Below are 18,437 nucleotides of genomic sequence, written 5' to 3'. Positions count from 1 at the left end.
CCCGACCCGCGGCGGATGTGAAGCAGGTGTTAAGCACTCCCCGTACGTGGGCCGATTCAGAAGATAGTGCAATACCGGCCCGACCCGCGGCGGATGTGAAGCAGGCGTTAAGCACTCCCCGTACGGGGGCCGATTCCGAAGATAGTGCAATACTGACGCGACCCGCGGCGGATGTGAAGCAGGCGTTAAGCACTCCCTGTACGGGGGCCGATTCCGAAGATAGTGCAATACCGGCCCGACCCGCGGCGGATGTGAAGCAGGCGTTAAGCACTCCCCGTACGGGGGCCGATTCCGAAAATAGTGCAATACCGACCCGACCCGCGGCGGATGTGAAGCAGGCGTTAAGCACTCCCCGTACGGGGGCCGATTCCGAAGCTAGTGCAATACCGACCCGACCCGCGGCGGATGTGAAGCAGGCGTTAAGCACTCCCCGTACGGGGGCCGATTCCGAAGATAGTGCAATACCGGCCCGACCCGCGGCGGATGTGAAGCAGGCGTTAAGCACTCCCCGTACGTGGGCCGATTCAGAAGATAGTGCAATACCGGCCCGATCCGCGGCGGATGTGAAGCAGGCCTTAAGCACTCCCCGTACGGGGGCCGATATCGAATATAGTGCAATACCGGCCCGACCCGCGGCGGATGTGAAGCAGGCCTTAAGCACTCCCCGTACGGGGGCCGATTCAGAAGATAGTGCAATACCGACCCGAGCCGCGGCGGATGTGAAGCAGGCGTTAAGCACTCCCCGTACGGGGGCCGATTCCGAAGATAGTGCAATACCGGCCCGACCCGCGGCGGATGTGAAGCAGGCGTTAAGCACTCCCCGTACGTGGACCGATTCAGAAGATAGTGCAATACCGAACCGACCCGCGGCGGATGTGAAGCAGGCGTTAAGCACTCCCCGTACGGGGGCCGATTCCGAAAATAGTGCAATACCCGCCCGACTCGCGGCGGATGTGAAGCAGGCGTTAAGCACTCCCCGTACGTGGGCCGATTCAGAAGATAGTGCAATACTGACCCGACCCGCGGCGGATGTGAAGCAGGCGTTAAGCACTCCCCGTACGGGGGCCGATTCCGAAGTTAGTGCAATACCGGCCCGATCCGCGGCGGATGTGAAGCAGGCGTTAAGCACTCCTCGTACGTGGGCCGATTAAGAAGATAGTGCAATACTGACCCGACCCGCGGCGGATGCGAAGCAGGCGTTAAGCAGTCCCCGTACGTGGGCCGATTCCGAAGTTAGTGCAATACCGGCCCGACCCGCGGCGGATGTGAAGCAGGCGTTAAGCACTCCCCGTACGGGGGCCGATTCAGAAGATAGTGCAATACCGACCCGACCCGCGGCGGATGTGAAGCAGGCGTTAAGCACTCCCCGTACGGTGGCCGATTCCGAAGATAGTGCAATACTGGCCCGACCCGCGGCGGATGTGAAGTAGGCGTTAAGCACTCCCCGTACGGGGGCCGATTCCGAAAATAGTGCAATACCGGCCCGACCCGCGGCGGATGTGAAGCAGGTGTTAAGCACTCCCCGTACGTGGGCCGATTCAGAAGATAGTGCAATACCGGCCCGACCCGCGGCGGATGTGAAGCAGGCATTAAGCACTCCCCATACGGGGGCCGATTCCGAAGATAGTGCAACACCGGCCCGATCTGCGGTGGAGGTGCAGCTCGCCATTAAGGGGCCCACATACACAGCTTCGCTGGTCATCCTTCACAGAGTTGAAGGGCACGGAGATTTTTTTCTCTCATTTTCCGGTGATAGCTGCGACGGCGGCAGACACCGGCGGCAGACACCATCGCCAACCGAAACGGCTATTAGAATGGGCATAAACAGCTCACGCTGTGAAACAATCTGCGTAAGTGGCAAATACGAGCCGTACTGACAGTCACCTGCGTTCGAGGCCGCTGCGAGTGGAAATCGACGCATCTAAATATTGGTGTTGTGAGTAACGCACTATTCTTAAAACCGCAAACGCAGAGCAGTACTCGCGCTAAACACGCTAACTTGTAGCCCATATTAATAGTGACGTTATGAGTCCGACAACAGCCCCACGCTGCTTCCTGCACTTGTTGGCCTCGTTCTCGACAGGTGAAGACACTTGGGGAGCTATAACTTAAAACTATTCCAAACTTCTTTATTATAGTTTTGCAATCAGCCCTCAAAATTGATCAAAAACTTTTTTGGCCCACACCCACTTCACCTGTCTGTCACGCGAAGTCCCGAAAACCGCGATGGGTCCCCATCTGATATGACGTGTACACGCTGATTATGCATGATTTGACCGAACAAATGAAAAATTGTTATTTCTGATTCGACACCTTTTCGCCGTTAGTCCTCGGCTATTGGTCAAAAGTTTTTGGGCTGCACCCACCTCACCTGCCTGTCACGCGACGTCACAAAACCGCAAAAACTGACCGCGTCAAAGGCGCATTAATATGCCGAACAAAACTGAATCTTCTTCTGAATAGCCCAGGCTGCTCCATTGCGAAAGGAATAAAAGATGGCTGCCGCCGATCGCTGAGGCACTGGCTACTCGCACCTGCCGGAGAGTATGGGTTTATTTACATACAATAAATCTTTTTACGCGGCCGTGTAACGTTTTCGAGCACTTTGTCAAGGTTTACGACCTCGTTCTGCCAACTTTTCTTTGCTGAGGATCTCTTTTAGTGTCATTCTTAAGCCTCCATTGCATGTCGCCGCGATTTTCGACCAGCCACCGCCAGCTAAGTAAGGGAAAGCGGACCAATCGCAGAAGCCGGCACCACCCTCTTCATCCGGTTATCGATTTTCAGTACAGTGGCTCGGCCCCATCCAATCCCTTTCCCCTTGAGCATGCTCTTCGCCCCTTGTCAGCCAATTAAATAAGACAAGCCGCTCAGTTTAGGCAATGTTATTCGTTTTTCAAGCAAACGAAAGCGACCTCCTATGAACAAGGAGAGCGTTTGTTTGGTCTGTTCAGAAAAACCTGCTGGTAACCGCCCAATGCTTGCTTCTGTGGTTACGCAAATTTGTTGTCAAGAGATTGGAATAAAAACATATTGGAATAGTTTTACGTTATAGGGCCCTTGGTTACGAACAGAATCAGATAATTGCTCCTATGCGGTTTGCAGCTTCAGACGTCAGCCACTCAGGCCTGGGAACAACGTTCTTTGCGAAAGTTTGCATGCCGAACAAGTTCAAAACAGCAACAATAGAGAGACCTTGCAAGCAAAACTTGAGCAGAAAATATTGCGCGATCCTACCTGATTTATAGCACCGAGGAACCCTCTGTTTCGCAGCTGTCTCTTTGTCAACAGTAACATCTGCCTTTCTTCTCGTGCACTCCATTCTTTTAGGACGAGACGTTGTCACATACTCAGTGCAGCATCTCCTCTTCCACAGTGACACGGTGCTGGGTCAAAGTCTTGGACGAAACTGACCGCTGCCAGAAGAAATTCTGTCGAAGAGCATGCCTGTGAGTTTCTGGGTTTTTCATGCTCGCGTAGAGGCCTGTACAGAGCATGCTTCTTCATTCGATATATTCAATGTTAGGTTCTTCTTTTCTCAATATAGGTGGTGCAACAACAATGCCACGTGAATAGCACAAGCATAAGTAATGGCTGGCGCCGGCACCTTCGCACTAACGGTGACGCTTAGCGCTGGTACGTGTGCTTAAATGGCTTACGCTACGAACACACTGTGGCACTTGAGCAATGCTGCACGTGTACAAGTTGCATTGTAACTTGCTAGCCATGTCGCTATTCCAACCGCCATATTAGAAAAAGTAAATAGATTGGGCACTCAAGATGGTCACTGGACTTGAACGTATTTTCCAATCAAGAAACTTAGCGCACGAGATTTACGAGCACGGCTCAAAAGCACAAGTTGTCACGAGCGCCTGCCATGCCATGCCATGCCATGCCCAAATGACGTAATCAATTTACTTGTAGCCTCAAGTACACAAACAGGTCAGAGTATTTGTGGCACGTGTCAAAGATGATCGGTAATGACATATTTTCCCCATTCTTGTCGCTATTTCTAAAGCACAAACTTTTGATAAGTTTGAGTTCAAGCGACCGTCTGCATGTATTGTGCAGATACAGCACAAAATGATGAGACGTGAGAAAGAAACAGACAATGACAGTCTCCTGTATTGTTATTTTACGATATTTCCGCTCAAGTCTTCCACGATTTCATTAAGAATATCGTTTATTGTCAGTGAGAGCCGAACAAGTCAGTACATTTTCTACTTGCAGAAACGCCTTGCACCTGCCCTTCACCTATGAAAGAGCCGGAGAGCTGGATTCCGCTCATAGCACAATGACTTTGCTCTGTTAACCTAAATGCTATATACGCTAGTATTCAAGCTATTAAACTGGGAAGGTTTAGGAGTAAGCACTCTGAAAACAGTTGCACCCTTTTGGGTGTATATTTGCCACACAACAATAGTCGTCATCTGTCTTACCCGCATTTGCTTTCTTTAATGCTGCGAGCCCTCTGCTTCCAAGCCACGAATGACATGCGCGTTGTCAGCATGACAGAGCATTCTCTACAGGAAAGTAACAAGCGCACCGTTTTCAAGAAAGGAAATGCGGGCAAGACAGATGACAATTATTGTTGTGTGGCAAATATACACCACAAGGGGTGTAAACTTTTCTTAGAGTGAGGATCGACGGCGAATATCTCAGCAACCCTCGGTTTGCCGATGACATTGTTCTGTACAACAACAATGCAGACGAGTTACAACAAATGAATGAGTACCTTAACAGGGAGAGTGTAAGAGTGGAGTTGAAGATTAATATGTAGGATACAAAGATGATGATGAACAAATGGGCAAGGGAACAAGAGTGCAGGATCGCCAGTCAGCCCCTAGAGTCTGCGAACGAGTACGTTTACCTAGGTCAATTAATCACAGGGAACCCTGACCATGAGAAGCAAATTCACAGAAGAATAAAAATGGGTTGGATCTCATACTTGCAGACATCGCCAGCTCCTGACTGGAAGCTTACCATTACCATTACCATTATCATTACCATTACCATTATCATTACCCAAAAGAGCGGGCAGGAAAAGAAGGAATATGGAAGTCAAGTATGAGCGTCTTAAGATCAGGGTCAAGACGGCGGGAGGACAAGTAATACTGGAGGTCGAGAAGATTCGAGTGCTCGGGCTGCTCATCCAGCGAAGCAGAGTCAACGGTGAAACAATCAAGAAGCTCGCGAGCAAAGCGGCCGCGGCAATGAGACTCATCAAGAGGGTGTCCAACAGAAGAGCGGGGATGAAGGAGGAGAGCCTGACTAGGCTCGTTCAATCCTTCGCAGTTAACCACATAACGTACGTGGCCGCCTTCCACAACTGGAGGACGAGCGAACGTAACCAGATAGACGCCACCATACGCAAGGCGTATAAGGCGGCACTCGGTCTCCTCGGGATCACGAGCACTGAAAAATTCATGGCGCTGGGAGTCCACAACACGCTGGACGAAATAGCTGAAGCACAGAGAACGGCGCAACTCGAGCGTCTCTCTGAAACGAGAACCGGAAGACAGATACTGCGGGACCTTGGCCTCGAGCCGAGGGAAGGCAAGCAGCAGAAAGACGTACCTATACCGAATAGCATCAACAGAAAGCTCAGGGTCTGCCCGATCCCGAGGAACGTGAACCCCGAGCACAACAAGGAGCGGAGGTTGGCGAGGGCCAGGGCTCTCGTGGACCTCCACGACAGAGAAGACGGCGCCGCCTGGACGCGGTGAAGTATCGAAAGAGCAGCGACGCATACACGGCGGTGGCTGTCGGGGCATCGACGGGTGCATCGTGGACCGCGGCGAGCGTCCGGACTCGAGAGGCGCACCGGGCGGAGGAGGTGGCCATCGCCTTGGCCACCTCCTCCACTGTAGTGCGTCCGGCCGACCCCGGACGCACTACAGTGTTGTGTGACTCTAGAACGGCAGTGAAGAACTACGCCAAGGGTAGGGTATGTAGTGAGGCCGCGCGCATACTGCGCGAGGCCGAAGACATCGGACGCAAAAGTGCTGTGGTGATCAAGTGGTCTCCGGCCAACATGGGCAGTGACGTGTCGGAACGCGGGAACGTGAACCACAACGAGACGGCCAACTCGGCCGCGCGAGGACTAACCAAACCCGCAGCTGCAAGCACGGTTGACACGGAGTGTTGGTCGCGGTGCAGTGCCAAGGACAAGACAACCACCTTCAACGAAATAGTGAAGTGGTACAGACTGAAGAGACAGTCTATGCCGCAACCTCACCCGGGGCTTACCCGGAAGGAGACAGTGTTATACAGACAGTTACAGACCGGGTCCCTGCTCACCCCGGTGCTAGTTAAGCACGTGTGTCCGAGTGTGTACGCGAGTGACGTGTGTAGACTGTGCGCGAAGGAGAGAGCCACATCCTTTGGGACTGTAGCGTAAATCCGCAAGAAGCCCGCGAGAAGACGACGACCCCGCCGCAGCTATAGGCTGCAACGAGCAGCTGTGATCAAGAGACACAACTCAAGGCTGTCCAGCAGGTCTCGGCAGCTCTAGAGAGGCAGCGACCTAGCGAAACCGAGGAGAAGGGGGCAGCACCCCCAGGAAGGGGGCGGCGGCCCTCTCGGACCTGCGGAAGTAGCGAGGGACCAAGACCTCGAGGAGCACAACGCACGAGACTGACGTAGTGACCGCGTCGCGGTAAAAGCTTTTCCTCCCTGAGGCACCGATTCTGCAGGCATTTTTCAAGAAAGTTGTTCTCTCTCTCTCTCTCTCTCTCTCTCTCTCTCTTTCTCTCTCTCTCTCTCTCTTATCATTGAAAAAGAAGGTGTAGAATCAGTGCATTTTACCAGTGCTGACATATGAGGCAGAGACTTGGAGACTGACAGGGAAGCTTGAGAACAAGTTAAGGGCCGCGCAAAGAGCGATGGAGAAAAAAATGCTGGGCATAACTTTAGATACAGAAAGAGAGCGGTTTAGATCAGAGAGAAAACGGGCATAGGCAATATTCTAATTGAGATCAAGAGAAAAAAAATGGAGCTGGGCAGGTCATGTAATGCGCCGGTTAGATAACCTTTGGACCATTAGGGTTACAGAATGGGTACCAAGAGAAGCGATACGCAATCGAGGACGACAGAAAACTAAGTGGAGCGATGAAATTAGGAAATTCGCGGGCGCTAGTTGGAATTGTAGATCGCAGGGAGAGGCCTTCGGCCAGCAGTGGACATAAAACAAGCTGCTGATTATTATTATTATTATTATTATTATTATTATTATTGTTGTTGTTGTTGTTGTTGTTGTTGTTGTTGTTGTTGTTGTTGTTGTTGTTGTTGTTGTTGTTGTTGTTGTTGTTGTTGTTGTTGTTGTTGTTGTTGTTGTTGTTGTTGTTGTGAAGGATTCACTAGCATGGACAAAAACAATGAAGGCGTCTTTAACATCGCATTAAACTTGGATACCAAAAAATGGACCGGTCCGGACGGGATACAATATGCATTTTTGGTTCGCTATTCCTTGTGGTTAGCAAGGTATCTGACGGTCATATACAATAGATCTTTATCATATCTGCCACTGTTCCTTCCTCATGGAAGTTAGTTAAAGTTCTTCCTTTCTATAAATCTGGTGATAAGCAGTCTTTATCCAACTACGGACCGATTTCAATAACATCACAGTCATGCAAAATCTTAGAACATATCATTCATAAACACATAGTACTTTCCCTGGAATCTCATAATCTGCTAACATACAGCATGTGTTTAGGCGCGGTTTTAGTGCGACAACACAATTGAGTTGAGTTGAGTTAGTTGAGGACTTGAATAAAGTTTTTCATACCATACCATTTTCCTTAACCTTGATGTTGGCAACCAGGGTGACGCTATATTTATAGACTTCTCTAAAGCATTTCACACAGTATTACTTCCAAATTCTTTGCTCAACTTAACGCTGTACTAAATAATCCTCAACTAGTTAAATGGATTTCAACCTTTCCTTCCCTTTGTTCCCCGTTCATCTCTTATAGCTCGACAGTGTAATACCGGCCCGACCCGTGGCGGAGGTGAAGCAGGCGTTAAGCACTCCCCATACGTAGGGCGATCCCGAAGATATATAGTGCAATACCGGCCCGATACGCGGCGGAAGTGCAGTTCGTCATTAAGGGGCCCACATACACAGCTTCGCACAAGCTTCGCTGGTCATCCGTCTTCACAGAGTGGAAGGGCACTGAGATTCTTCTTGTTTTTGTTTTTAGTTTTGTGAAACTTCACTCTTGTCAGTCAGATTAGCAGTCAGATTAGCACATCGGTGTGGTAAACGGCCTGATGTAAAACGGTCGACGCTGGCTTATTTACCAGCAGAAGTTACATGGTGGCTTGTGGCGTACAGTGACATTGGCTTTTCTTCGGAAGCGCACCACCTTTTTTTTTTGTCGTGATAAAGTTTGCGGTGAAATATAGCGACAGTACGGGCTCATCTTCGCGTAAAGAAACGGAGCACATTGCTGTGTGGATGTGCGTGTGGTGTAATGCGTCATGTTTGCGAAAATGTGGACGTGCTGACGTGTAATAGGGTCTTAGTGACCAGGCATCTGCAGAACTTCAGGGCCCGTCATTTCTGTACACGTGGGAATGAATGCGACGGGATGATCAGTGAGTGCCATTATCAAATGCCGTCTGGGGTGTGTGGAGAATAAGAAAGAAAAATTTCATCAATGGCACAAAGACTGTAAATGAGCTCCTCACACATTCCCACAACAGCGTACGCCTCGCCACAAGGAACGTGCATGCGCTGTGAGCATGTTTTTGCCGAAACTGCGTGTGCACGCTTCGCCACGGGAATCGCAGAAAAGGCGACCCGCTATCCTTATTGCGCTTTATAGCTGATATCATGGGTTTTAGCTAAAGCAGTGAAATTTCTTGTTTTATTTCTTTTCATTGTACTTCTCTTAACGACACAAAATTGATCCTGTGATAATGAACATAAACACGTAACACTGGTAGTTTAGAAGAACTTAATTGCGTCCATCGCCTTTTCCTGTGATTATCTTTTTTGAATGCGCAACTTGGTTCTTCAAAACGTAAAACTGGGTCTTCTAATATTAAAACCAGCAAAGGGAGGCCGCAGGCACAGCGAAGTTAACGCGCAACCAAGTCAGTATGACTTATACACGCTTCGTGCTTTCGCATTCCGATAACCAAGAGGTCAAATTAAATAAAATATGGTATTTAGCATTCCTGTTCAGCAGGGTTGCTTATGGAGAACGCTATAAGCGAGAGCTTCGGATTAATTTTGAATGCCTGGGATTTTTCATCGTGCACCTAAAGCACGGTAATGACTGTTTTTGCCTACCGCCCCGATCGGAATTTAAGCGGCGCCACCGAGTATGGCTGGTGGTTGTAGGCGAAATTAATATTGTACATCGTTTAATGTTGCAGTGGACGCAAATTAGGCACATTCACGTCAACGCAATGCATTTTTTTCGACGACCTCGCATTTAGGCGAAGTGTCGTTTCGGCAAGGGGCTCATCTTCTGTGGTAATATATTCGCTTTCGAAGAGTCTGTGGCTGTTTGATCTACGGAAGGGACATTCTTGAGAAATCGCCATGCGCTGACTTAAAGGCGCCGAGCACTTGGCAACAACGCTACATTGTCGTACCAGTAAAATGAGGATGGTTACTTTCTGAGCAGGGTCCTAGATGCTGCCACTTCAAAAAATAGCAGTATGCAAATATTTCGATCTTAGCCGCTTAAACACAGGCAGCGCTCCTATGCAGAGAACCGGTGCGCTCAGTGTCGGGGGCGGGCGCTCCCAGCGGCGTCACGCAAACATCCTCGCAGCCGAAAGCGTCGTTCGCGTCTCGGGAAGCCGTTCACGCGCATGGCAGCGGCGACTAAAGCGGGACCGAATAACATAAAGCTAAGTGCTTGGACACAGCAGGCTTCAGAAAGATCAACCATGCGTGCCATGCGCGGCAGCTGTCAAATGCGTTGTTCAACTCCTGGGCTAACTAGTCTGGCATTACTGGCCAATCAACGCGTTGAGTCAGCCTCAGAGGAATGCAAGTAAATATACATTGTAAACGGCGGCGAAGGTGATCATTAAGTGTTTCACTTGCATTGGCTATCCGTAACCGACTTCTTTCCTTCACAGGGAGAGCCAGTTCGAGACATCCGTCACTCAGGATCCCTGGCCTGACGAGATTCTCTTTATGCAGGCAAGTTAATTTTGAGCACCTCAGGCTCTTTCGTTTGTGTGTTTCCTTTTTCTCAGCGTGTGCGGAAATAGACACAAACAGATGTCACTACAGCGTAGAGGCAATCAGAGTTCGCATTGAAAGAATCATTGCTTTTTCACGGTTCACGAAACTTCTGGGCCATGCTATCCGCCTCATGCGCTGCTGCTTTGAACAGGACGAGAAGCGCTATCTACGGCGAGCGGTAGGCCACAGCGTCTGCTCAAGCATAGCCGCCGAGATTTGAGTGCGCTGGTTGCCGGCGCACGCAAATCTCGGAGGCCATAGTTCAAGATCCGCGCGCATTCGACCACATTCAACACGGCGCCACGGCGCAACGCAATAAAAACTACAAGACATGGCCAGAGAGGGTCACATCGGTGTACTACAATTGTGTACATGGACACCAGAACAATTACGGAAACACCGCCGTGAAGTTGCCAAAGGTGGAGTTCTACCAATTGCTGTGGAAATGGTACGAAAGTGACAAGAGAGAAAGCTGGTTCAGGCTTGTACGACGTACGAGGTAAAATGAGGCCCGCGCGGGCGCGCACTTTAGCCTCGTCGCAGACCGCTTTCAAGACACACGAGCGCCGGCCACGCGTTCCTACGGCGTCCGTCAAAAGGCTGTTTCACATGCTGCGACTGCAACGACGAAAATCGGTGCTGTCGCACGCGTCGCAATGCGATTTTTAGAAGGCTCATTTCACATGATTGCGATTTCAACAATGCGACTGGTGCGATGCCCAGGGTTGCTTAGTGCCAGGTTTCGTGGCACACGCTGCATAATTCTTTTATTGTAGTGAATAAAACGTTTACACTATAATATTATTGACTTCTCTTGATTATAAGCAAATAATATGTACGTTTACTCATTTAAAAACGTTAGTTAAGATTTGTCTTGTGGTGCGCGACGGCGGTTTCTGTAGCTCAGTGCGACATCGCGCACGTAAACAGCTGTTCGCAGGTGGTTCAGCGATGTGTGTCGTCTTATCTACCTTCTATGACCGTTTCGTTCTGCCTGTGCTACAACAATCTGCAAGATGACCTATCGACAAGTTCATATAGCTACCCTCACCGTATATGCAGTATTCGGAATTCGGCTGCCACGAAGTTGTCGTATCAGCCCAACAAGATCCTCGCGCTACCCGTGCTCGGCGTCAGCGTCTAGAGAAATGATGCGTGTATATTGCCTGTCATTGCGTATATGTGGTGCCTGCTCCTAGTCATATTCTTACTCCAAACGCAACAAGAAGCACCAACCCGAACGCCCGCGTGTGCCCCTGAACGAAGCCTGAAACGATCTGTGTGATTACGACGTGGAATGAAAATTGTGTTGTGAAATTCAACCTTAGCGCTAGCCTGGTTCATCCATCGCCGTGCTTGCGCTGCGAATATATATATGGGAGCCCCCTCTCAATATTTCTAAAGGCGCAAAAGCCCACGCATCAAATGTTTCGAGCAGTTACCGTCACTTTTGTAGAAACCTGTACGTTGTAACGTAGCATTCTAAAAGACACGCTTCTCGTCCACTTTGTTGTCCCGTGTCTCGCGCTGGTAGTATACTCGGAACTTCTAACAAGAAGACCATATCAATACGCGCTATTCATAATGCAGGATTGTAGGCCCACGGCAGGCGCACTTGCCGTAGAATCTTTCAGCTTTCTGCTCAGCCACGCACGCCTCTCACGGTTAGCCTGTTTTGTGGAAATAAATGTTATTATTATATTATTAATGTTATTAGATATTATAGTTTCTTCACTGTAATTTATAGCAATCATCCAGATTTCTTAAGCTAGTCATGCATTTAACCTGTATTACTTGACATAAAAACTGTTTACAGCGCAAACACATGCAACCACAAAGTAAGGGACAGGACACAAGCGCTTGTGTCCTGTCCCTTACTTTGTGGTTGCATGTGTTTGCGCTGTAAACAGTTTTTATGTCAAGTATGCACCAACTCGCCCAGAAAGAAATTTTAATGAAATTAACCTGTATTAGGTCAACATTGTTACGACATGCTTATGGGAGTCATTTCAAACTAGATTGCTCAGCCAGAGAAAGTACAAATGCAAGCATCAATGTTTATTCCAATTTGGTATTCCTAAACATCATATTGGCAGAATTTTATGCCTGCTTGCATTTCCTGCAATTCAATGTTCAGAGCTGGAAAAACTGATTCCTTTTCTTGCTGTCGAATGGCTGCTTCAATGTCGATAGCAAGCTATAATTATTCATTTCGAAAGTGTTAAGCAGTGACTATATGTCTAAGCTTATCAATGCGTTTTTGTTCCACGAACACAATTAAGTTTTCTCTCTCCCTCTCATTGACAGCCATGGAATGAAACCGTTCACTTTCATAAGTATCAGGATGCAAACATTCTGAAATTTGTCCTGAACATTTGTCTGCGTCCTAAAGTGTGCATGTTTGTATTAAGTTCTGGGGTTACAATCGCAGTGATCTACACATATTGTTATATTGCAACAAACAAATTTATTTCACTTTGTTTTCAAATCTACAATGTGGCCATGCAGTAACGACTGCATTAATAAGCAAAAAAGAAAACTGCAGATTCAGTGTACGTGTTGGAATCTATGCGAAGTGAAGTTTTTGTCAAGTGGTCAATTAAATGCTGTTAAAGTAACTGCGATATATACAATTTGTCTTATTTTCAACAATCCAACTTGTCATCTTTTGCAAGGTTTGCTTATGCACCGCATAGGTCACAACCTTAATGTCATGTAATCTTTATGCATTACACTGTTCACAAACCATACCAAAACGCAAACGGCAGTTAATGTAGATGCACGCTGCGAGACATCAACACAGTGACGTTTGTTGAGCAAGGAATGGTGCGAGGTGTATGCAGATGAATGAATGACGTGCTTATGTACTTATTTATATACCTCGCAGGCTGCAAGGTTGGAGTATTATGCAAGGGGGAATAAAAAAGTTGTTACAAAAGGAAGAAGGGCACAACAGTAAAAAAAAAACCAGCAAAAAAAGCAGTACCACTACATTGCACCAACTAGCCCAACGTGTTTTACTGGCACAACATTATACAATACTTAACAAACAATAACAGAAAAACTTACTGCCCATGCACCCTGTACAGATGGTAAACCAGCGAAGCTGAAATGTGCAGCCCCGGTTTTTATCACTGGGTTAATTCCAATGGCTTATTCAAGTCTTTCTATATTATTGGTTATGTCTGTGTTTCTTAATGAGGTTATGCACATGTTTGGCTTGGGTTTATCACATTGTTTATTTGGAATGCCGCACATTGCACTTTGCAAGATCACCATCTTCGAAAGTGCGATGAGCAGCGGTTCATTGTGTTAATCCAGGTGGTCCATCGAAGTCTTTCTGAAAAATGTTACGCATTTTTGTTTTGTAATGCGTTAATCATAATGTTTATAACTCAGTTATGCACTGTAGTTACCAAGTGACACACCGGGGCTGCACATTTCATTTAATTAAATACAGGGACACATTTTTGAACCTATAGGGAAGTCTGAGAGAGACTTCTGCACGCGCGCTCTGCTGCTAGAGAGAAACGACGTCACTATCGGTGTAGCCAATGGCCCGCCACACCTTTGCTGCAAGATAATTATGACATCATGATCTTGTCTTAACCCCGTCCCACTCTGTGTCCCTTCCTTGCAATAATGCGTACATAAATGTTTATGTGTTAAATGCATAAGCATTTCTATGTCTACCCAACAGGAAATGTCTCCGTCCCTCATGTAAGACGAACAATGGCTCACAACCCCCGAAACAATGGCTCATACCCCTACGCTAGTGTTCTTGTGATCGGACCATGAGTGTTTCGCCTAGGCATATACAGCTTCACTCTAAAAAGAATGAACAGCTTTCTGCTAGATACCAAGATAATCTCATGAGTGTACTAACAAATGAAAGTTTATTGACCACGCCGAGTAAATGCTGGTCGACAAGCAATAAATCGAATTTACACAAAAAGCAGAAGCAAGATCTGATGCGTGTCCATACAGATTCCAACAGGAAACGCATCCATCTCTGAAAGTGTAACAGCGGCCATGCTGACACAAGATTCTCCCAGTGTATTTGCATCTACAGCATCCATAATTTCTCTAGGCAGCCGATCTCCACAGAATGCTAGCTTCTTCCTCTACAATGCACTCTCCACATCTGAGCGTGCATTGTAGAGGAAGAAGCTAGCATTCTGTGCAGATCGGCTGCCTAGAGAAATTACGGAAGCTGTAGATCTAAAAATGCTGGGTTAATCTTGTCATCACGGCCTCCGTTAGAAATGGATGCATTTCACGTCAGGGAATGCACATGAATTTTTGCTTCTCCTTTTTGTGTAGGTTCAGTCTATTGCTTGTCGGCGAGCATTTACTCAGTGTGTACATTAAACTTTTGATTGTTAGATCATCACGGTTTTCTTGTTTGTCCTATGTGTTCTTTGGTGCCATTTGCAGCCAGGCTATTCGTTTTTTTTTTTTAGACTGCAGCAAGTCACTTTAATGGCCCTCATGATACCTTATAAAATCTTTTATTTGGCCAATGTAGCAAGAATGTACAGTGTGAAGTGGTAAGAATAGGGTATGCTAACTTCTAATTAAAAGGTTTATTGTGAAAATGCAGTGATCTATAAAGGTTACCACAAAGTAGTACAGCAATAAAACCTGATAAAGACTAGTGCTTGATGAAACCAAGCATAAAAGCAGGAAAGGGGGAAAATACATATGGATATACAAGTCCAGGAAAAAAAAAACAGTGATCACCAAGTGTGCAAGTGGCTACCTTCCAGGAAACTCATTTTTTTCCCAATGGCATGGAACTGGAAGAATGTGCTTGCATTGCATAAGCAAGCTGTCAGTCTGTCTATTGGAATAACAACAGTGTTTCTTGAAAGGTGCTGGCATGCAGGATTGGCAATTGTAATTATTTTTTCCTGCACTTGGAATTTTTCTCTATTTTCTTTCTGTAGCAATTTTTATTTATGTTTGGCTGCATCAAGCACCAATTTTTATCTATCCTTCAAAGATGTCTTTCTTTTTCTGGGGAAAACTCGGGGAAGGCAGGAGATGGAAATTCAAGACGATGAGCAACATGAGAAAAAGGTGAAAGTAGGAGCCAACGTTTCCACACATGGACTTTGAAGAAGACAAGTCCACTTGTCGAAACGTTGGCTCCTGCTTTCACCTTGTTCTCATTTTGCTCATCGCCCTTTTACAACTCGCCACATTTTTACAAATGAACCTCAGTTGAAAGTTAGTCCTCATCCATATCTAGTGTCATCCTGTTGATACTGCTTCATGCTATGCACTCTTGCAACATTTGTGTGTGTGTGTGTGCACACGCGTGGATTTGGATGCACGATCGGGCCCTTGGGCAGAGGTATCATTCTTCTCCTGTGCAGCCTTATGAATTCATTAACTATACTGCAACAGAAATGCGATGGACAGGAACGAAGTGAACACACAAAGCGCTTCGTTCTTGTGTGTTGTCTATCTGTTGCACTTTAGTTAATAATGAATATGCACAAACTCATCTAGTTTTCAGTTATTATGTCAGGCTTATAAGCCCGCTTGTGTCCTGGAATATCTGCATGGCTATGTATCCTGTAATTTAATTTCTGGCCATGTGCTGGCAAGTCGCGTGTTAATCTCCTGATTTTCCTGACAATCTTGTGTGATGTGCAGGCCCAGACAGTTTCTGGTGAATCCATGCAGGGTGTTGTGCAGGGTGTAATCTGCATTACAAGTGCTGCTTTGATTGCTTTCCGTGCAGCTTTTCTAGGTGTAGGATGACCTGGAATGGTACTCACTTATATGGGGTTTAGTTTTATGTAGTGTCATACTACTGTTACACTGCCATTGCCAGATCAGTGTACTATATGTGCCTTATGTTTACTTGTATCTTCATGACTAGCAACCTCCTCTGTGTGTTTGGCAGTTGCATATAGTCTCCTGGCCTAATTGTTTGCCCCCATATTCCATGGTATGGGCCTGTTGTGTTTCAAGTTCAGGTACTTCCGAGGTTGTGTTTCTGAAGGGAGGGGTAGTCGTCTTTGCATCTCATATGCTAGCTGGCATAGTATCTTGGGATGAGGTTCTGAGCTCTCGAGACAAAGAATTTGTGCTGCAGGCTGCAACTCTACTCTGTCTAGGTGCTTGTTCTTTAGCTCTTTCTCATAGAGGTCTTCAAGCATGGTACAGTTGGAAAGACCTGTTATTACTACCCGATGCCTGTATTCGATGAGTTGTCTTTTTTGTGTGCTGCTGGTAATTCATACCGTACCATACCTTGGACACAAGCACAGCATCTGCGATTTTCTATAGTATCCGCTCGCCCACCCCCATTATTTCGAGATTATTCTTTTCACCAGGTGTGGAAGTTGCGTCCAGGCATTGCATAATTGTTTCACCCACATGCTGGCTCTGCCGTCATGGGCTTACACTAGCTGAGGATTTGTGGATGTTGACTTGCGGGCATATTTGTACAGCTATCTGGATCACAATGTGCAATCTGGGGTAGTTCTTGATTCTAGTCTTTCTTTTTTTTCTGACGTCGATATGAGCTGACTTATCAGAAAGTGAGAGGCGAGACTAGCCAAGAAAGTCTGCAGTGTTGTCGAGGGCTTGTTGCATCATTCTTGATTTCTGTATAAGATAGCTTTCCCACAGACTGTAATACACCATAGGCTGTAGTGTTTCTTGTAGTATGCCCGTGTTGTTGGTGTGTGTGGGCTAAACGTACCTCCAACTCTCACCTGGAATTTTCTGTCTTTCAGAAAGTTAGTTTAAGTGCTCTACCAGAAATGTTTTTGCTCATCGTTCCTCTTATTAGAGCAGCATGAGGTACTGCTGTTAAAAGCCTCTTCACTCTGTTCATTCTTTCATAAGCGGTATTACACAATGTCCTGCAATAAAGTTTCTGCTGCTTATGGCCCACTCATATCTGCCAGAAGGGACAACTCTTGAAAAAGGTTTTCTTTGTGCTATGTGTGCGACGTAGTATGAGCATTCATGCCTTGACATTTATACATCTGTAGAACCAGCTTCTTGACAGAGTACTTGCTATACCTGATCATGCTTACTTGTGCAGTGCTGTTGAACAATACATATTGATGCAATGAATATTTACACACTTGAATTATCACGAAAGATGGTTGTTTTACAATTCTGCGCTTTGCTTCCTATTGGTGTTAGATTTTGCATAAGCATGCCCCCCGTGCAATAGCATTTTGAAGTGTAAGGGTTCAATAAAAGGTGATGAACTAAATCTAAGTGCAAGAGCTTTTTTAGCACCTATGACTCCCATCGAAATGCAACTTCCATGGCTGGCAAATCAATCCCTCGCCTTGTGTTAGCAGCAGAATGCTATAGCCACAGTGGCAGGTGAACAAATTGAAGAACAATATTTCTGTCTATAATTTTTTTCTTGCCTGTATGTAAGTAAAGTTTGGAATAAGTTTGTCATTGCAAAAAATCCCAGTCTGTGTTCTTTTATTGAATAAACCACATATTGTGTATAGTTGAAATGCAGAAATTTGTTCTAAAATCCTCAGGTAATATATGTTCTTGCAAGTAGCATGGTATTTCATTACTTATAAAGATAGTAATCGCAGCGGATATCGTTATAATGGTTTACACACTAATATATGTGATCACAATCTTATTAGAAACTTACTAGAAACATGTAAGGCATGAATGTTTCTGCACACTTGATCAGCTGTGAACGTGCAAGAACTGCTTGTACTGGCTGACTTCACTGCACAGTTTTGATTTACTTTTCTTCAGCGTGTCGTTTTATACTGTTTTATCCCCACAAGAACAGGCCGTTTGCCTGCTCTTCGCATTGTTGCACGAGTTCTACATAATTGTGCAGGAGGGTACGTTGTCACTGTATTTACTTAATCTTCTAGCTGTACAGTTAATTACCTTGCAGAGCAAGTGTTCATACAGATGCAGTAAGGATACAAAGTCCGCAACATAGTCAATGTTTATTGGTTTCTGTGCAAGAAAAAAAAATTCTCCAGAGAAGAGGTGCAACTAAACGTGCATGTAATATTTTATTCAAGCCACGGATTTAATGCTATCGTAGCAAATTCATTACGATAGCCTACACTTTTGCTATGTCAAATTTAATAAGAGGCAAGATAAGCTTTCAAGATGCATCGGGAAATTCGTACTTGAAAACCGACAAGAAAATGCAACTGAACGGTACCGCGTTCAGCGCAACGTTGAAACTTCGGGTACTTTG

At 46.5% G+C, this 18,437-nt stretch overlaps 1 protein-coding gene across 1 annotated transcript in view; it reads left to right on the top strand.

Annotated features, from left to right (window-relative positions):
• LOC135917042 (acid-sensing ion channel 5-like) overlaps positions 1 to 18,437 on the top strand; it is a 173,159-nt gene that overhangs the window by 51,188 nt on the left and 103,534 nt on the right. The window contains exons 9-10 of the mRNA XM_065450525.2: positions 3,377 to 3,449; positions 10,102 to 10,165. Of these exons, the coding sequence (XP_065306597.2) occupies positions 3,377 to 3,449; positions 10,102 to 10,165 (137 nt within the window). The remainder of the gene's footprint in view (positions 1 to 3,376; positions 3,450 to 10,101; positions 10,166 to 18,437) is intronic.

Source organism: Dermacentor albipictus, chromosome 6 (genome assembly GCF_038994185.2).
Source record: "Dermacentor albipictus isolate Rhodes 1998 colony chromosome 6, USDA_Dalb.pri_finalv2, whole genome shotgun sequence".
NCBI classification, from domain to species: Eukaryota; Metazoa; Arthropoda; class Arachnida; order Ixodida; family Ixodidae; genus Dermacentor; species Dermacentor albipictus.
This window is presented reverse-complemented; position numbering and strand designations above follow the sequence as displayed.